Below are 17,141 nucleotides of genomic sequence, written 5' to 3'. Positions count from 1 at the left end.
AAACGCAACACTGGTGGAAGTTGGAACTTGGAAAAAACTAGGGCTAAGTAGTATGGTGTGATCCACACACATGGGTATTGGTGACAAGTCAACATGATATATCTATAAAAATTCATATTTATAAATATTGGTGATTGGTGACGAGGCCATGTTTGCTATGAGAATCTAGGTTTTTTAAATCCTAGGGATTTGGTGACTGAGTCCACATAATACAACATATCAGTCCACATAATAATAGAGATTCTACCAAAATTCTGACTGAGTAACGGATAAGTTTTTGAATATATTAATATTTTGTTTCATACATTTGTTTTGTTACAACATATAATTTTATATAGTAAACTAAACCATGACATATGAAAACATTTTCAAATAGTATGATTTAAAGAATATGAGAAATTTTTATAATATCCAATAATAAAAAATTACTCTAATTTTTTTTTAAAATAATATATTTAATTTTTTTTATAGCACACGATGATTTAAATGTAATAAGTTATATAATAAAATCAATTATGATTTAGAGAGGACGGGTTAAATGAAAAATATAAATCATATGCTTGAAATAATTTAAAACTGGATACAGTTTATCAAAACTTTAAAATTTTCAAAAATATCCAAAAAGTGTTAAAAATAAAGTTCACTAACTAAACTAATAGGAATTAGACAAGGAGGTCTATCCTAAGCAGTAAGCACGAACAATGATCTAATTATATAATATAGAACTATTCTATTTTCAATAACTAAACTAATACGAACTGGTTTATGCTAAGCAGTCACACCCTCTAGTGTATTATCGATGTGTCAATAATCATATTTACTAGTTTACTACCAGTCACTATACGTCAGCTATACACCCTGATTGGAGCTGTCTATCTTAATTTTAATTTTACCGATGTCGAATATATGATCTAATTACAAATCTGATCTTTAAGAAAATGTTGAAGATAATGAAATTAATATTTCTATGAGGCAAAACTAAGTCAAAGATGTTGAATTAATATATGACACGATAATGAGTTTTATAATTGAAGAATACGGAAAGAAAACGAAAAGATTATGGTGGTTGGTGGATAATATCCACTGGATATGTCATATGGTCAGAGATAATATGTATTCACATTTTGAGTTTTATATTCTGTATAATATATAGTTCCGTAACCCAAACCAATCTCTAGAACACAAGACGAGTTCCTCATATATCCTCTCTATCTCTATCTCCAATGGATTCAGAGACGACCATACCGAGCCAGAACCAAGAAGAGACCAAGACGGAGTCAACAGAGTTCGAGAAGAATCAGAAGCGGTACCAAGACTTGATCGCCACGTTTCCTCACGTGAAAGGTTGGTTTACGGAAGCTCCGTTGATCGAGTATGGTGGTCACTGGTTCATACAACCAGTCTTAGAAGGTTGCCTTCACGCGCAAGACTTCTTCCAAGCACGACCTAGTGACATCCTTGTTTGTACTCACCCAAAGTCAGGTACCACTTGGCTCAAAGCTCTAACTTTCATCATCGTTAATCGATCTCGCTTCGAAGACGATTCCACCAACCCTCTCCATAAAAGCAACCCTCACGAGCTTGTTCCTTTCATTGAGATTGATTTCCCTTTGTTCCCTCAAGCTGATAGCCTCAAAGACAAAGAAAACACTCTCTTTGCGACTCATATCCCACACGGTTTGTTACCCGAATCGATTACAAAATCCGGTTGTAAAATGGTTTACATCTGGAGAGACCCAAAGGACACGTTCATCTCCAAGTGGGCTTTCTTTGAAAAGCAGAAGTCAGACCTTGGCTCTCTCACCAGTCTTGAGGAGTCTTTCGATATGTTCTGTCGAGGTGTTTCTGTGTACGGTCCTTACCTAGATCATGTCTTTGGGTATTGGAAAGCTTACCAAGAGAATCCAGATAAGGTTTTGTTTCTCAACTACGAGACTATGAGAGCTGATCCTTTGCCGTATGTGAAAAGATTGGCTCAGTTTATGGGCTATGGATTCACAGTTGAGGAAGAGGAAAAAGGTGTAGTTGAGAAATTTGTGAACCTTTGCAGCTTCGAGACGCTGAAAAATCTTGATGTCAACAAAGGGGAGAGAAACAGAGAGGGCATCCCTGCGGTGTATTATCCGAACAGCGCGTATTTCAGGAAAGGTAAGGTTGGAGATTGGCAGAACTACCTGACTCTAGAGATGGCTGCTCGTATAGATGGACTGATGCAAGAAAAATTCAAGGGAACTGGTTTGCTTGAACATGGTTATACTACATGACCGCTTAAATCTTGTTTGGTGCAATTAATCATCATATCCTTATCTGCTTTAAGTACAACACACGTTGTATTAAAGTTAAAATCTTGTTCTTACTTTTGTCCAAATGTACTGAATTCTAATAAAGAGGATCTGGCTTTGTAAACCATTCATCTTTGATTTATGTTTTCAAATTCAAAGTCTTGATCCTCCTCTTCTGCAACTTGTATGTTTCAATCTCTTGTGATTATACAAAAATTGTGGATATATAGGCTAATAGATTCAACTTTCAAGCAATTATTTATGTTTTTTTTTTTTTTTCTCATTATAACTAAAAGGAATGATACACATAGTAGTGGCACACAGAACAAAACAGAGCATCCTCTGTTTCTTGGTACTAAATAACAATCAAAGAGTGGTGGAAGTTTGATAGCAGCAACTTAAAAGAGTGTAAATAATCTAACTTAATGGGATTGGATCAACGAGCAAGGACTCGACACGATCAATGGTTTTGGCTTTGCTCGGACATCCATGACCATCACCGTATTGATACATGCATTGCGACATGCGTGCCAAGTTCATCGCAGCTTCCATAAAACCTCGAGAAAACAACGGTGAACGACGTGCCGTTTCTTTGGTTTCGTAGTTCATATCGTCCCATGTGTCAATAATCATCTGATGTACGTGCTCGCGTGCCTCTTCCTCGGAAGCTCCGGTGTCATGCATGTAACATTGGACCGATTTGAGTACGTCTCCTCTCGCCAATTCATCCTACGTGTACATTTTAGCAAACACTCAGCTCACCTACGTCTCCATATTGCATATACTAGTATAGGTAAAACAAAAAACAAAAAAAAACAATTCTCATAAATACCACTAAAATAAGTTTTTTTTTTTCCAAAAACAACCATTTTAATTTTATTTTCTATAATAACCAAATTAAATAAGTAAATTTTACGTCCTTAAAAATTAATTATGATATTCGTGGTATTTTTGGGAAAAGAATATATGGTATTTTTAAAAAGTAAACATTATTATATTATTTTTGGAATTTGTTTTTTTTTTAAATGTGCTATATTATTTTGAGGATATATATAGCTTTGATCCATTTTATATTGATTTAGTTGTCAAAATCAAGATATCCTGGACACAAAGGATGAAAGGAATCAATTCTTGTTTTGACGACTAAATCAATATAAAATGGATCAATTCTTGTTTTGACGACCACCGTACCACGTTTATTATTTTTAGTGGAGGGCATCTTTAATAATGGTATTTTAGCAATATCTTAGCCCAAGATTTGTAAAGGAATATATTTTATATATAAGGGTGAAAGGAACCAATTTATATATATAAGATACACTTTTTCACAAATCTTAGGCTAAAATATTTATAAGATACCATTGTTAAGGATGATGGGAATCCTTAAATAATGAATCCTTAAATATATTTAGTAATTTAATTGAGTATACACCTCTTCCACCCTCATTTTGATCTTATATAATATACGGATCTTATGATTTTAATTGTATTTTGATTTAAATTTAATCCTAAATTTACCTAAGATTAGCCTAAGAATCACCTAATAACCCAGCGTTGATGATGGTCTAATGTCCTTCAAGCTTATCCTATAGTCTTCTAACACGTACTAGCTTAAAAGTTGGAAGAGAAGTTATTTACCGACGATGTTCCAAGGTCGTTAGCTAGACGAAGGACAGTGGCGGAGCACCTGACGATGTGTTGTCGGTGTTGAGACAAAGCCTCCAAGTCTTGAACTGAGATTTGGTCAGAGAAGCAGCAGTAAAAGTGAATCAATATTGTTGGGGCAGAGATTGAAATCCAAGCATTTTGCATGTATTCTTCCACACTTGGTTTGTATCCTCTGTTGTACCACTTTGCTTCCACTAGATATGTTTTACATAAATCTGCCCACTTGTGAAAATTTTCACAAAAACAAGAAAATACATAATAATTTTAAAACTATTAACATATTGAAATAATATCAATAATATATAAAGAGATGTTACTAACCGATTTCTTGAGAAATGGGGTGACATCAATATTTTTATATTTGAGAATATCATATCCAATGCCATTGATTTCATTGTACAAAACAAGAAAACACAACCGCATGTACTCGGGAAGCCCATCAAGACGATTTACATCCCAACTACACATGTAAATATATTGTCCTATACTTTCATACCTCAAAAATTAAGAATTAAGAAGTTTAATTAAGTATAAAACTTCTTACCTTTCAACTATGGAAGTGAAGAGTTCAAGTTCTTCAAGAGTGCCATAGATATCATAGATATCGTCAATGGTTGTAACAAGCACATTAACTACAGTCATGATACGTCGGATATATCCAAATTGTGGTTCGTATATTAATCCAACAGTCCAAAAATAATTCTCGACAATTCTATCTCTTACAAAGGGAAGTTCATTAGCCAAACATGTACCCTTCCACCAGCTTCAAATCATTAAAGAGAGAGGATAATATACGTTTTAATACCAAAGTGAGATATGCAATTTTTATTAAGTTTATTGTATTACATACCTTGAAACGTATTTGAGATCTTCTTGATGAGTGGTTTGTACGATATTGAAATCGATTTTGGCGAATTCGATCAAGACAAGATCCTTCAAGCCAATTTTCTTCTCGTATGCGTCTATGTACCATCTCGTCTCTAGCCTTCTCATTCTCCAATGGTATGGCATTTCTAACGCATGAATCGCCTTCTCTCTTATCTCCATGTTGTATGATTCATCATCATCAACATATTTCCTTATTTCATCTGTCGCAAAAGGTCTGATGACTTTATGCAATTTTGTATCCGCTTTGGTTGAGAGAAACGAGGCTTCGTACAAAGAAATTATACTTGTTATATTTTCGATCTTGAACCTATTGCTTTCTATCTTGTCGATGATCACATCAAATATATCTGAAATAAAGGGACGTTTTAGTTAAAAGATGAAAGTGATATATAAACAAACGAAATTGTAATTGCGATATTATACTAACTTTCTGAGACATCAAAACCATGCTGTCTAAGAAGTCGGAACTCGAGTGCGGTTGCATGTAACTCGTCTTCCTTGTCACATTTCCAGACATTTCTTCCATTTTTAAGATAAAAGTCTGTTAAAATGTTATTTATTTCTAGCTCAAAATGATAGGAAACCCCAAGTTTTTGTAGATCATCGATGAGCTCTAACTGCTCGAGACGGCTCTGTGTAACATCAAGCATCCTCTTCACTTTTTTCTTCAACACATCTCTTGTTACTACTTCTCTTTCACTCTGTATATTAATACATATGTTTACGTAGTAATAATTTGCTAATGTAAAAAGAAGTAGTCATGAATAAAAGTAAAAATTAGGTGAAACTTTCAAAATGATGAAGATGGTATATATACAATACTTTACCGCATATTTGTTCTCGATGGAGAGGAGATAACAATGATCCCACGGTGAAGGTTGATAGTTGCCGGAGCGTCGACTGAGGTCAACTGAAGTAGCTTCCGGCGTAGTTTTGGTCATGGATTTGCATACAAAACGGTGAGGACGAAAACTGTGGCTAAGAGCGTTTTGGTAAAAAAGAGTTGTTGAAACCATACATAAAGTAGCCATATATTGATTCTCTTCTTCGTGGCGGTACATGCACATGACAGCACATACGTTTATATAGTTAGGAGATCTCAAAATCTAAGGGTGTGACCAGAGAGGAAAATGAAAAATAAAAGAGGTATTTGCTAATTGTAGTAGGATTTTTGTTTTTTTTGTTTTTTTTGTTTTTTGTCGACAAAAATAAAGAAGTAGGAATATTTTTTACCTTTTACTCACTTTTTGAGAAGAAGAAGTCAAAAAATTCTTATTAAGTAGAAAATAGATTTGTTAATTATTGTCTAAAATTTTATAGTTTTTCACTTTCTGAATAGTTTTAGATAGTTGATTATGTTATCCAAAATCTTATGGATTTACCATTTTAAGCTAACATAATATTTTAATAAAACATGTGTTTGATACATTATGTTGAATTTACTCGGTTCTATTTGTTTTTAAGGTTTAATATTTGTTATCAAATATGTATTATAGCCCAAAAAAATCGTATATCCCAAAAAAATCGTAAATATAAATACATTTATTGTCTTTGAAAATAGTAAATACATAAAATTTTAACAAAAAATGGTATATTCATAAGATTTGCTTGTTGTATCTTTCCGTAAAAACTCATGTATAGATTGACGTTTTTTTGCTTATTTTTTCCAGCAAAATAAAGACTACTATATTTTTCAGTTTTTGTATACCATAAAAAATAAAGGTGAATTGTTTGTATATTTTTAATGTGTAGGTAAAGAATGAAATGTAAAGGCATTGAGCTTATTCTACCTATAAGTTTGTCACATCGGAAAAAGAAAAAAACAAAAAAAAAAGAAGAAGAATAAAAACAAGATAACAAATGATTTAGGTACAAAATGGGTGAACTTAATCGTAGCCATGAACAATAAAGGTGAAATTATTAACGTACCTGTCACACACATATTTGTCTCCAAAGCCTAAATGATTTGTGTTCCTCGTGATTCTCATCTATTATGTTAGCCAACACAACAATGGCCCCCTTCAGACAGAACAGTCATTAAATCGAACCACCTCTAATCTTTTTCCAATTTCTAAATCTTATAATTAATCTCGTGATCCTCGTGTTACGCTAGCCAACAAAACCTTTTGGGTCAGTTTTTGTAGTATGAAAATATACGTTGTACTCCATACGAAGCTTCGACAACGTAAACAAATATGGCATTAAGTATTATAAACTAAGTGGTATTGGTCTAATAATTTTAATTCGAGCCAAAGAGGTATTTTATTAGTTTATGTCAAGGATTAATATTTTTTTAAACGCGAAATCACTAGATATTTTTTTTTGGGTTTAAACTTTTGAATATTATATTCAGGATTTTTTTCTTTTTTTAAAAAACTTGTATAATATTTCACATGACACACACGTATAGCCACTCTTGTTCAAAGCGAATTATCTTGGTATATGTCAAATAACACCGGAGAGAACAATATAATTTACCTTTAATTTTTCTATCATTTTAAACAAGAAAAGGTTTAAAGCTTATATATAATTAAGATGATAATCCAATGAGCTTCGACGTATCAGATGATCGAGCTAGTGGCTTAAGATAGTGTTACAATTAAGTTAAAGGTTCTATATATCATGACATCAGTTTCATTCCTCCACGTTAATGTTTCTAGAAAACAGCTGATGTAATTATTAACATGTATCCTATACAAACACATAAAACTCTTTAAAAAAAATATAAAACCTAATACAGTAAAACCTCTATAAATTAATAATGTTGGCACCAAGATATTTTATTAATTTATAGTGATGTAATGATATTCTTATTTTATAATTATACTAGGTTTGAACCCGCGGTACACCGCGGTTTTTGTTTTTAAAATCAATTTTAGATATTAGTAATTAAAATTTTATATGTATTATTATTCTACTATAATTGTTTATTTAGTAGTTCATGTTATATAAATAGGTATTGTATGTTGTTTAGTAGTTAATTTTATTTATATGTAGAGCGTGTTTATAAGGGTGAGCTTTTATTTTTGAGGTTAAATTCTGAAGTTTCTGAAGTGTAGATTTCTAATTTGTTAAGAGGGTTATCTTCCGGAATTTGGTTCCGAGTATAACAGTGAGAATTTTGATTATGGTAGTGAATAATTGTTGTACCGCTGCCCGTTGGGGTATAGTGTGTTGCAGACACAATTTTATTTTTATTTAGAAATTCTAATTGTAATTAATTTTTTTTTGTTTTTATATTGTTTTTAAAATATGAATTAATACAAGTATATTTGCTTTCTAATTTTTTTTTGATATGTAACACTTTTTTAATTACCAAGAGATGTTAAGTTTTGTGTTCATTAATATATATATAAACTTAATATATAACGCAATTCATATTTAGTAATGTTAAGAGGGAAAGACTATGCTGTGTCTATAAAAAAAATAGTATTGTTCAGAATCTGCAAAACCAATCCGGTTAACACATACATTCAGTCAACAAATAAGTTAAATAGATAAACCACAAACCTTGCTCAAAAGAAAAAAAAAAGAATTGCTCAAAAAAAGATTAACCACAAACCAATACAATAAATGAAACAACTCTACCAAAAAAAAAAAAAATGAAGTAAATAAACAAAAGTAATCGGCTATGTTTTTTTTTTGGACCTCTCGTCTCTTTGCTGCTAGCTAAAGAACACCGCAGAATCTCATGACCATTTTTTTGGGGGGTTGTTTGGATCTCGGTATTTTCCATCTATATTTCTATACTTACTTTAAGAATCAACACAACGATTCAACTTATAGTAATCGTTGTTTGCTTTCATCCAATGCAATCCTATGGAGGTACAATGGAGATCTAATTTGGGCAATTGAAGGCATAGATGTCAGAAATTGAACCCAGATTTGGACGGTTGAGCGAAACGTGATTGATAGTTACCATGTATACTCTGAATTTTGCATTGTTTAGGTTAGTTACTGTTTGATTTACTTTTATCTTCTTGGTTAATTGCCTTGTGTATCATGTGTTAAGTTGAACCATGAGTAAAATTATAACATTTCAATAGCCGATTAAGAATATTTTGTTTATGAACTTTTGTGGGTAATTTTAATTGTGTTCTTACGAAACTCCAAAAACATTTGTGTAACTTTGTAATTCAGCAAAATTGGGCATGGTTGGTAAATGATTTTTGTTTTTTTTAATAGTTTGTTGATTCTAACATTACGTGTTTTTGTAAGAAGTTTGTCCTCAGTATGTTTGAATTTTTTGTAATTAAATCAACGAAACCTTAAAAACCCCTTATATGTTGAACTGTCCTAAATTGTTAATGTAGAATCGGGAAAACTGTTGTTGTTTATAAATTGTAGATTCCATACATTGATACATAAGGTGTTCTTCAAAGTATTCTGATTATTTGCAGGTTTTATCAAATGGAATCGATTGGCAAGTCCTGTAACTCTTACCATGGCTTCGTGCTGGGGATAGCCGTACTGGTTAGTTCATAGTCTTCTTATTCAATTTTGTATGCCATGGTCTCATACTTTTACACAACTCTTTTAGAATAAGATTAGTTAAAAATTAAGAAATGAATATTTGTTAGGATAATCTGCAAAAATGCTGTAAAAAAATACTAAAAGAGTTACTATGAATAGTTTTAAAAGAACTGTGTGTTAAAAAATGAAAAACAAAATGTTCTTCTGGAATTGCAACACAAACTCAACTTCCCTTGTCTGTTGCTCTCTGGAATTTTAACCTACACAGACAATGAAATACTATAGAAGAGATGCATATCATAAACATATACATATTAGTTTGACCAAAAAAAAAAAAAAAAACATATACATATTAAGTAGTAGAGTATGTTTGAAACTTATACCTTTTATGAAATGACAACAGTATCACGTTCCCTTAATTCCTCATATTCCATTGAAATTTCTTTAAACACAACATTCATTATTTGCTTATATTTTTTTTCCCTTCTTCATCAACTATAAGAACTTTCAAATCCTTCTTTGCTGTCTATTTCACTTGATAGATCTTCCATGCGACTGACAATGGTTTGAGTCATAAAACTCATCTTGAAACGATGATTGGTTATTATGAATTGGCCACCGGCAATGCCTAAACCAGATTTTCAATTGATCTCCATTCACTTTGATTAATCTTGATCTGGAATAGATTGATCAATTCCTTTTTCACCGAAGCATGGATTTTTGTGCCCTATAACAGATTTCGTAACAATTGGTTAGTCACGGTATGAAGATTAAAATGAGTGAAAACATAAATGTCAAAATCGATCTGTATACCTCCATATCAGCCAAAACCATATTGAATGCCTCTACAAATTTGGTGGAGTACGTCTTTCACGTATGGAGAACCCTTACTTGGATCTTCCAAGTAGTCTTGTTTGGTTTCACTTCATGAAGAAATACAAAAGATGCCGACATCGTTAAGTTTGCTTGTAGAGTATAAAGATGTGTTTTTTTTGGTGGTGTATTGAATCACGATTAGGCTTGTATTTATAGCTAGGTTGGAAGATGATAGGGTAGGTTTTCATGTATACGGATTGGCTTGCGAGAGACTTTGGGTCTATATGATTTTGATGCAATATTAGGAAAATAATATGTCTATGAATCAATAATTAGCGACAATTATGTATCTTTGAATGTTTATACTGCTTTGATTGATTGGAATTTAGGATTACGTCTATTGAGGGAATGATTTCCGATTTGATAAATTGATTCATTATGGTGGCTGATTTTCGACGTATTAATTGCAGGAAATAACGACACATAACGTGTGGGCACAAAGACTTAAAAATTGCGTGGTCGATTTTTAAAAGTTAGTCTTTAATGTATAGTAAGCCCAATATAAACGAAAGCCCATCCATCTAATTGACTCCTCCAAATTGGCAAGGATCCAATTATGTATTTACCGGGTTATAAGGGACGCGCGGACCCTTCATGGTATGAAATTTATTATAATTATTTTACGATTTTAACCCTGTCGATTTAGAAAAAGGCTCTCTTTCATAACAAATTGAAGGGCAAATTTCGGAATTTTTTGACAAAGTTTTCTGATTTTCAATTTTGTACTCCTCTTTTAATATTAAGAAGATATTTGTTTTTTATATAGTGTTTCAATTGTAACTAAAATAGGTGTAAAATGGAAACTGTTATCCAAATCTAACATTGGAAAACAAAACATCCTTTTTTTTCCTAAAACATTTTTAATTATGAACCAGAGCGACTAATGTGCTGGTTTAGCTTCGGTTATATCCGGTTTAATGTATGTGCCGATACATTTCTGTTTAGTAAAATCATGGGCCATAAGCCCGTTAAAGCCCACTCGATACTGGTAATGTATCCGTGTTAACTAAAACGCTGTCGTTTCGACGAGTCTCTCTTTTCATATATGTAAAATCAAATTTCTCCGACTAACGGTGGATAATGCAGTAGTGAAGAAGGGACGACGATGATTCTGATAACCTCACCGTCGGTGACATATCTCCGTCACCGCCTCCACACTTCCCAAACCAATCCGCCTCAAATCCGCCGGAGTATAGAAATCTCGACCGTCGGTCGCTGCTGCAATCCATGGCAGACAACAATTGATCGTTTCAAATTACGAACACGAAACAGCTCCTTCTCGTGCTGTGCTCGTCGGAAACCGGAGACGGCGACGGTTGAGGTTGAAGATGATGATTCTAATCGGAGAATCGTTCGGTATCTTCTGTGGTCTGCTGAAGCTGTGTATATACTATGGCTCTTTCTTCTTCCTTATGCTCCTGTGAGTGATTTAACTTCAAAATTCTTATTCTAATCGTTAGGGTTTTTGAAATCGTAGTCTTAATTCTTAAGATCTATGTGTGAATTGTAAGGTTTATGTAGAATGTGATGAATCTTGAAAGTGATTTGGATAGTTATAGGAATGAGAACCATTTTAATTTCTCTGTTTGAATGTTTTGAGAATCGATTAGGTTTGTATCATTGTCATAGTTTATGAATGATTACTATATTTTATCTCAGCCACTTGCCAACGGATTGTGTGAATTTTTCGAAGGTTTATGAAGAATCATCACATTCACATTGATGAATCTTGAAAGCAAGTTCGATAAGCTTATGAATGTGATGAATTTTGAAAGTGATTTGGATAGTTATAGGCTTGAGAACCATTTCAATTTCTCTGTTTGAATGTTTTGAGTATTGATTAAGTTTAAATCATTTTCATAGTTTATGAAGGATTACTAATTTCTTCTGAGCCACTTCTTGCCAATGGATTGTGCGAATTTTTTGAAGGTTTATGAAGAACCATCACATTGATGAATCTTGAAAGTAATTTTGATAAGAACCATTTGAATTTCTCTGCTTGAATATTTTGAGAATCGAATAGGTTTGTTTTTATCTTCAACTTTTTATTCAGATTTGCTATTCTCTCTGTCTGTACACACACTCAGGTATGTATAGATCATGTATGTTTTTATTAATCAGAAATGAGACTCTTTGATCAACAGGGAGATCCAGTTTGGGCAATTAGTTCAGAGACGGTGAATTCTCTTTTGGGACTTTCGTTGAATTTCTTCTTTATCTTGCCTCTTACAAACCTCGGTATGTTATGCTTAAGAGTCTTGTGTTTCTCTGATCGTTTACTCGTTTGATCTCTTATGAAAAACTCTTTGATTTTGGACTTTCTGGCAGAACAGCTGGTATTCAATTCTTACAAGCTCCTGTTCTTCACCCGGTATTACACCATTAACTTGAAATGTTTTTTTTTTGTGTGCAATAGTGATTAGTATTTGTCATTCTGCTGAAAATGTCTTAATTATATTAACAGATGGCTGAAGGGTTATTCAACTTTGTGATAGCTTGGACACTCATGTTTGCTCCATTGTTATACACAGACCGGAGGAGAGATCGATTCAAAAGCTCTCTTGACGTCTTATGGAGTCTCATGATGTTCCTCACAAACAGTAAATGCAACTTGGTTTTTCATATAAAAAGCTTAGTTTCTCTAAAAGCAAATCTCTAAAGTAGATGATCCGTTCTGTTGATCTCGTGTTGCAAACAGCTTTTCTAATCCCATACATGGCTTTACGGCTCAATGACCCTGACCCAAATGATAAACCGAGGCCAAGGTCTCAACTTGGCGAAGCAATGACCAAGGGTGCACCAATAGTTGGTCTGACAGGAGCTGCGGTGTGTCTGATATCAACATTGTGGTCTCTCTATGGTCGAGCAGATGGAGATTTCGGTGGAATAATGGACAGATGGCAGTATCTCATTGGTTATTTGGGATCGGAGAGACTAGCTTACGCGTTTATATGGGATATATGTCTGTACACAATCTTTCAGCCGTGGTTAATTGGAGAGAATCTGCAAAATGTGAAGAAGGACAAGACTGAGTTGGTGAGGTATCTTAGGTTTGTTCCTGTTTTTGGTTTGCTTGCATATCTTTTGTTTCTCAATCTCGACGATGAAGCTATTTAGTAAGCTGATTGGTATACACACAATCATGTATTCGTCATTGTACTTTATCAAATTTTAATTATATATTGTGGAAAATTCGGCTGTAAGTTTTATTTATTTATATAATATTTTGAAATGCATGCATATTGATATTTTTTCCTGCATTTTAATTTATATTTATGAGTGAATATATAAAAACTATATAAAATTTGGTTGTTAACTTATATATTATATTTGAAATATAGTATCGAAAGGCCATGCACATTGCAGCGTGGATGGATCCGTTGCCATCAACATTCGAAATGTTAATATTTGTTGATTTATATCATAAAATCATTTTAGATACCTATTTGGTTAGAACTTAGAACTTTTCATTGTGTAGTTGCAATCAAAAACAGTCGTTTACTTTGTCTCTGTTCCACCTGCCAAAATTTCTTTTGTTTGTTTCTTAACAAAATATATAATTCTTTGCTAATGATTAAAAAATGTATCACTAACAAAGTTTCCAACCAACCCTTTACAAAATTCTTTGATCTAACTTTTGACCTGAATGACAAAAACTGAGGAGAGCTTTGAGACTTATGTAAATTACATAAGGAGTATATTAGAGAGATCGCAAATATGATATGTATATGTTTGCAGTATGAGATGATGATAATAGTTTGGATCGTCGAAGCGGGTTTGGATCTATTTGTCTAGGAGATATGTCTTTGATTAAGGACATATATGGTCGAGATTCTGAGCGATGCAATAGCATGTTTACTTGTTTCAAAACCCTAGTATATGTATAGAGCAGGTTGCAAATAATTAAGAGCTTGAGAAGTTAAGTTAGACAGTCGAAAGCTAAGGATCCAATTAACGATGTTCTTAGGTGTCATTGAGCAGTCAACTAAACCTAAGGTTACGTGATATACACTGCAGGGTTTGGAAGGGACGAGCCAAATCATGTATTTTGCACCAATTTTTCCATATCCAGCTACCTATATATGTTATGGTAGTTGAAACCCGTAAAATAGAGCCTTACACCAAATTTTTTAAAATCCATGATACACCACAACTGATTAATCTAACTAGTAAGCAAAAATAGAGTCCACACTTTTGTTTTTTTTGGTCGACATTGAATTCACTTTGGTTGATGAACAATATGTTATATATATAGGCTTTTTGCTAAATTACCCTATTGTTTTTTCTAGCAAATTTGATACAAGAAATACGGTAACAAATACTCCCTCCGTTTCTTTTTATTTGATGTTTTAACCAAAAATAATTATTTTATATTAAGTGATGTTTTCTATTTTCTATGCAAAAATTAAATATTTTTAATATTTTTTGACTAATCATATATTACATTGTATTTTCTTATTGGTTGATTTTATTTTTTATTAATGATATTTTATAGGAATTAGAGAAACTATATGTTTTATTAATTTGTGTGTTAGAACCTTAAACATCAAATAAAATGAAACAAAAACAGTAGTAAATAAGTGATAGAATTTCGTCAGTAATGTAATATCATTTTAATTTAATATATCTTCTAGATAATTAAATACGATATCCTATAAATAAAACAATTTATTTATGATTTTGATATTTATACCTAAATTTCCGGCGGATTTTAAATAAATCATAACACCGTCAAAATTTCATCGAATATTCATAAGAATTGCTCCTTTTATACAGTATGTTGATTTTGTAAATAAAGAGTAGAATTTGGTGATATTCTTATTAATTTTCGCAATTGGGGTTTCTCTATTTGATTAAGTTATTTAAATGGGACCAGTGAGAATAGTAGTGATGACCAGAAGAAGTCAAATCAAATGAAATCAGTACAAAAAGAAAGAGTGATAGGTTTCCAAGGCTGGAGAGTAATGCGTGACATTTGGAGTGGAAGCATCTGATAGCCCCTATGATTGCGTTGAAACGTACTCTCAGCAACCATCCAAGCCAAAAAAAAGCCCTTGTATCTTATGCAACAGTCTCTTTTAAACTTGCATTTTTATGAAAATATATATAGAAAGAGTTGATATTAATCAAATGGTGAGTATATCTACCACTCCACGTGAAACTTGATCAAATTAAACAATTTATAAGTTTCAACTTTGAAAGGGTGTTGTCATATGTACTCATATATACTATGATGCTTTCTACAACTCTCTTTTCTTTTGTATTCGTGCGGAGAAGTGGAAAACACAATATAATTTGTCGTGTTAATTTCTGAACGTAATGTAAATTAATGTTACACAATGGATCGAGTTTAACAAAAGCTACAGCACAAAATTTATAATCATGTTGTTCACTAGCTAGTTAATTAGTGGCTATATATGAAAACTTTGAAATAAGGTATTTGTTTTTGGGTCGGTTCGATTCTCAGTTTTTATTTAAAGAAATCATGTAAAATAAATCCATTAAAGTTTTTTTTGCAGAAATCTTTTGATATGAGGTGGCTTTTATATTCAAACCATGTTTTCTTACCCAAATTTCTTACCCAAACCATGATTCGATATAAGTTAATTTTGGGTTTGACCTAAAACTCGAAATTGCAAATAAATAAAACAACAACCCACTGATATTTCCCTTTTCTATATATGTAACTTAAGAAACATTAAAAAATTTGTTCAAAAAAAAAAGAAACATTAAATTTTACGTTATGATTACACATATATATATATGTGTGTGCATGCACTTTACATCTACGTACACGTGTATTATATATGTGCTGCATGCATAGGCATATATAACTTACACACGCACAAACAAGCGTGTAGACTCAAGACTGCTAAGTAAGAACTCACATGCACGTCAAAGTATACTAGAATTGTTTGAGGAACCAAATCTGTCGAATAAACCACCGATCGAACAAAATTCAAAACATTGGATCATCAAAGAGAATTTATATCCATATGAATTATTGTGAGGTGAGAGTGTATGTGTATGTATGTATATGGCATGAGAACATACAATGTTTAGACGACGTAGCCGCTGACAATAGTATTATAAAAATGTTGGAGGTTAGAGCAAATATATATGCCCAACCACCAAAACAAGTAAAAAGGCATATATACTGTATACATCTCTACTACCTTTTCATTTGATTTACATGAATTGCAATTTCCTACCAAACACGCATATGCATACGCATGTATGTAATCTTTTGCTTTGACTATATAAGTAGAGTCTACTTGCTCATATTTTTCTATAACTTCTTCCAAAGCTTTCTTCAAACTAAGAAAAAACAAAATAATATGATTTCTCTCATTCATATTCCACGAAAGAAAGGGAGACTAAAACGAGTGCAACGGTAAAATATTATTCTTTTAGTTTTGGTAAAATATTATCCTTTTGATTAGTTGATGAATATTTTGTTACTTTAACTTTTTTCTATAAAGGTTACGTTATTGCGTAGTGTTGATATAGTTGCAAAATTTGTAACAAATAATACCTCTTATTTAGGATTTAGTCTTTTTTATACCATCACAATATATTTGACCTAACTTTACTTTAATATCTCAGCCATATATCATACGTAATTGATCGAATTGGATTTTGTGCTGATATTAATCAAGCTAAGATAGTGCAATGGTTCATAGTACTTTTACTATAATAGTACTAGCTAATAGTGTAATACGAATTTCGTTCAGTAGTTAAGATTAGCTATACAAAACTGTTGTTATATATTTTTGATCATGTGCCTAAACATTTTGGTGTGTTTATTTTTTCCCTTCCGCAGGTCGATACCAATTACTCTCCATGGAATACTCATTTGAGCAAGATGTTGGCATGAAATTGCAGTGGTGAAGGACGAGCTGAATCTATATCCGAGGTGTCTCGACCTCGATCCTTCACCTCGATATTAAAAGC

The 17,141-nt window shown here is 32.3% G+C and overlaps 3 protein-coding genes and 1 long non-coding RNA gene across 9 annotated transcripts; 3 read left to right on the top strand and 1 right to left on the bottom strand.

Annotated features, from left to right (window-relative positions):
* Positions 1 to 1,110: 1,110 nt before the first annotated feature.
* LOC17886247 (cytosolic sulfotransferase 18) lies at positions 1,111 to 2,445 on the top strand. Its single transcript, XM_006291360.2, has one exon. It carries the CDS (start codon positions 1,224 to 1,226, stop codon positions 2,262 to 2,264), a length of 1,041 nt encoding a protein of 346 aa, XP_006291422.1. The 5' UTR covers positions 1,111 to 1,223; the 3' UTR covers positions 2,265 to 2,445.
* A 152-nt stretch (positions 2,446 to 2,597) lies between these two features.
* On the bottom strand, positions 2,598 to 5,869 carry LOC17886577 (1,8-cineole synthase 1, chloroplastic). 3 transcript variants are annotated; one of them, XM_006292470.2, is made up of 7 exons: positions 5,666 to 5,869; positions 5,266 to 5,539; positions 4,801 to 5,185; positions 4,495 to 4,713; positions 4,272 to 4,410; positions 3,921 to 4,172; positions 2,598 to 3,011 (listed from the first exon to the last, which is right to left on the bottom strand). In XM_006292470.2, the coding sequence occupies exons 1-7, from the start codon at positions 5,867 to 5,869 to the stop codon at positions 2,700 to 2,702; spliced, it is 1,785 nt and encodes a 594-aa protein (XP_006292532.1). In that variant the 3' UTR covers positions 2,598 to 2,699. The 3 variants fall into 3 exon arrangements, with proteins under 3 accessions (XP_006292532.1, XP_023638181.1, XP_023638182.1); XM_023782413.1 differs by having other exon boundaries at positions 3,000 to 3,066; XM_023782414.1 differs by lacking the exon at positions 2,598 to 3,011 and having other exon boundaries at positions 4,048 to 4,165.
* A 2,594-nt stretch (positions 5,870 to 8,463) lies between these two features.
* Positions 8,464 to 10,825, top strand: LOC111830575. Of its 3 annotated transcripts, XR_002833986.1 has the most exons (4): positions 8,464 to 8,563; positions 8,664 to 8,787; positions 9,239 to 9,311; positions 10,598 to 10,822. It is a non-coding gene; the product is annotated as an uncharacterized LOC111830575 (long non-coding RNA). The 3 variants fall into 3 exon arrangements; XR_002833985.1 differs by having other exon boundaries at positions 8,464 to 8,787; positions 10,598 to 10,825; XR_002833987.1 differs by lacking the exon at positions 10,598 to 10,822 and adding an exon at positions 10,048 to 10,521 and having other exon boundaries at positions 8,464 to 8,787.
* Positions 10,826 to 11,254: 429 nt separating this feature from the next.
* Positions 11,255 to 13,423, top strand: LOC17884885. 2 transcript variants are annotated; one of them, XM_023782481.1, is made up of 5 exons: positions 11,255 to 11,607; positions 12,332 to 12,425; positions 12,521 to 12,523; positions 12,719 to 12,787; positions 12,886 to 13,423. In XM_023782481.1, the coding sequence occupies exons 1-5, from the start codon at positions 11,293 to 11,295 to the stop codon at positions 13,302 to 13,304; spliced, it is 900 nt and encodes a 299-aa protein (XP_023638249.1). In that variant the 5' UTR covers positions 11,255 to 11,292; the 3' UTR covers positions 13,305 to 13,423. The 2 variants fall into 2 exon arrangements, with proteins under 2 accessions (XP_023638249.1, XP_023638248.1); XM_023782480.1 differs by having other exon boundaries at positions 12,521 to 12,558; positions 12,652 to 12,787.
* The last annotated feature ends 3,718 nt before the right edge of the window (positions 13,424 to 17,141 follow it).

The sequence above is a fragment of the Capsella rubella genome, unplaced genomic scaffold (genome assembly GCF_000375325.1).
Source record: "Capsella rubella cultivar Monte Gargano unplaced genomic scaffold, Caprub1_0 scaffold_5, whole genome shotgun sequence".
NCBI lineage: Eukaryota > Viridiplantae > Streptophyta > Magnoliopsida > Brassicales > Brassicaceae > Capsella > Capsella rubella.
Note: the sequence above shows the minus strand (reverse complement) of the source record. Positions and strands in the feature narration are given on the sequence as shown.

Excerpts from the sequence above, each read along its gene's own strand:
- LOC17886577 (XM_006292470.2), bottom strand. The coding sequence starts at position 5,869 with ATGGCTACTTTATGTATGGTTTCAACAACTCTTTTTTACCAAAACGCT. Across the intron at positions 5,540-5,665 it reads CCATCGAGAACAAATATGCG|AGTGAAAGAGAAGTAGTAAC; the intron begins GTAAAGTATTGT and ends ATTAATATACAG. Across the intron at positions 4,173-4,271 it reads CCCCATTTCTCAAGAAATCG|TGGGCAGATTTATGTAAAAC; the intron begins GTTAGTAACATC and ends AATTTTCACAAG.
- LOC17884885 (XM_023782480.1), top strand. The coding sequence starts at position 11,293 with ATGATTCTGATAACCTCACCGTCGGTGACATATCTCCGTCACCGCCTC. Across the intron at positions 12,426-12,520 it reads CTTGCCTCTTACAAACCTCG|CTGGTATTCAATTCTTACAA; the intron begins GTATGTTATGCT and ends CTGGCAGAACAG. Across the intron at positions 12,559-12,651 it reads AAGCTCCTGTTCTTCACCCG|ATGGCTGAAGGGTTATTCAA; the intron begins GTATTACACCAT and ends TTATATTAACAG.
- LOC17886247 (XM_006291360.2), top strand. The coding sequence starts at position 1,224 with ATGGATTCAGAGACGACCATACCGAGCCAGAACCAAGAAGAGACCAAG.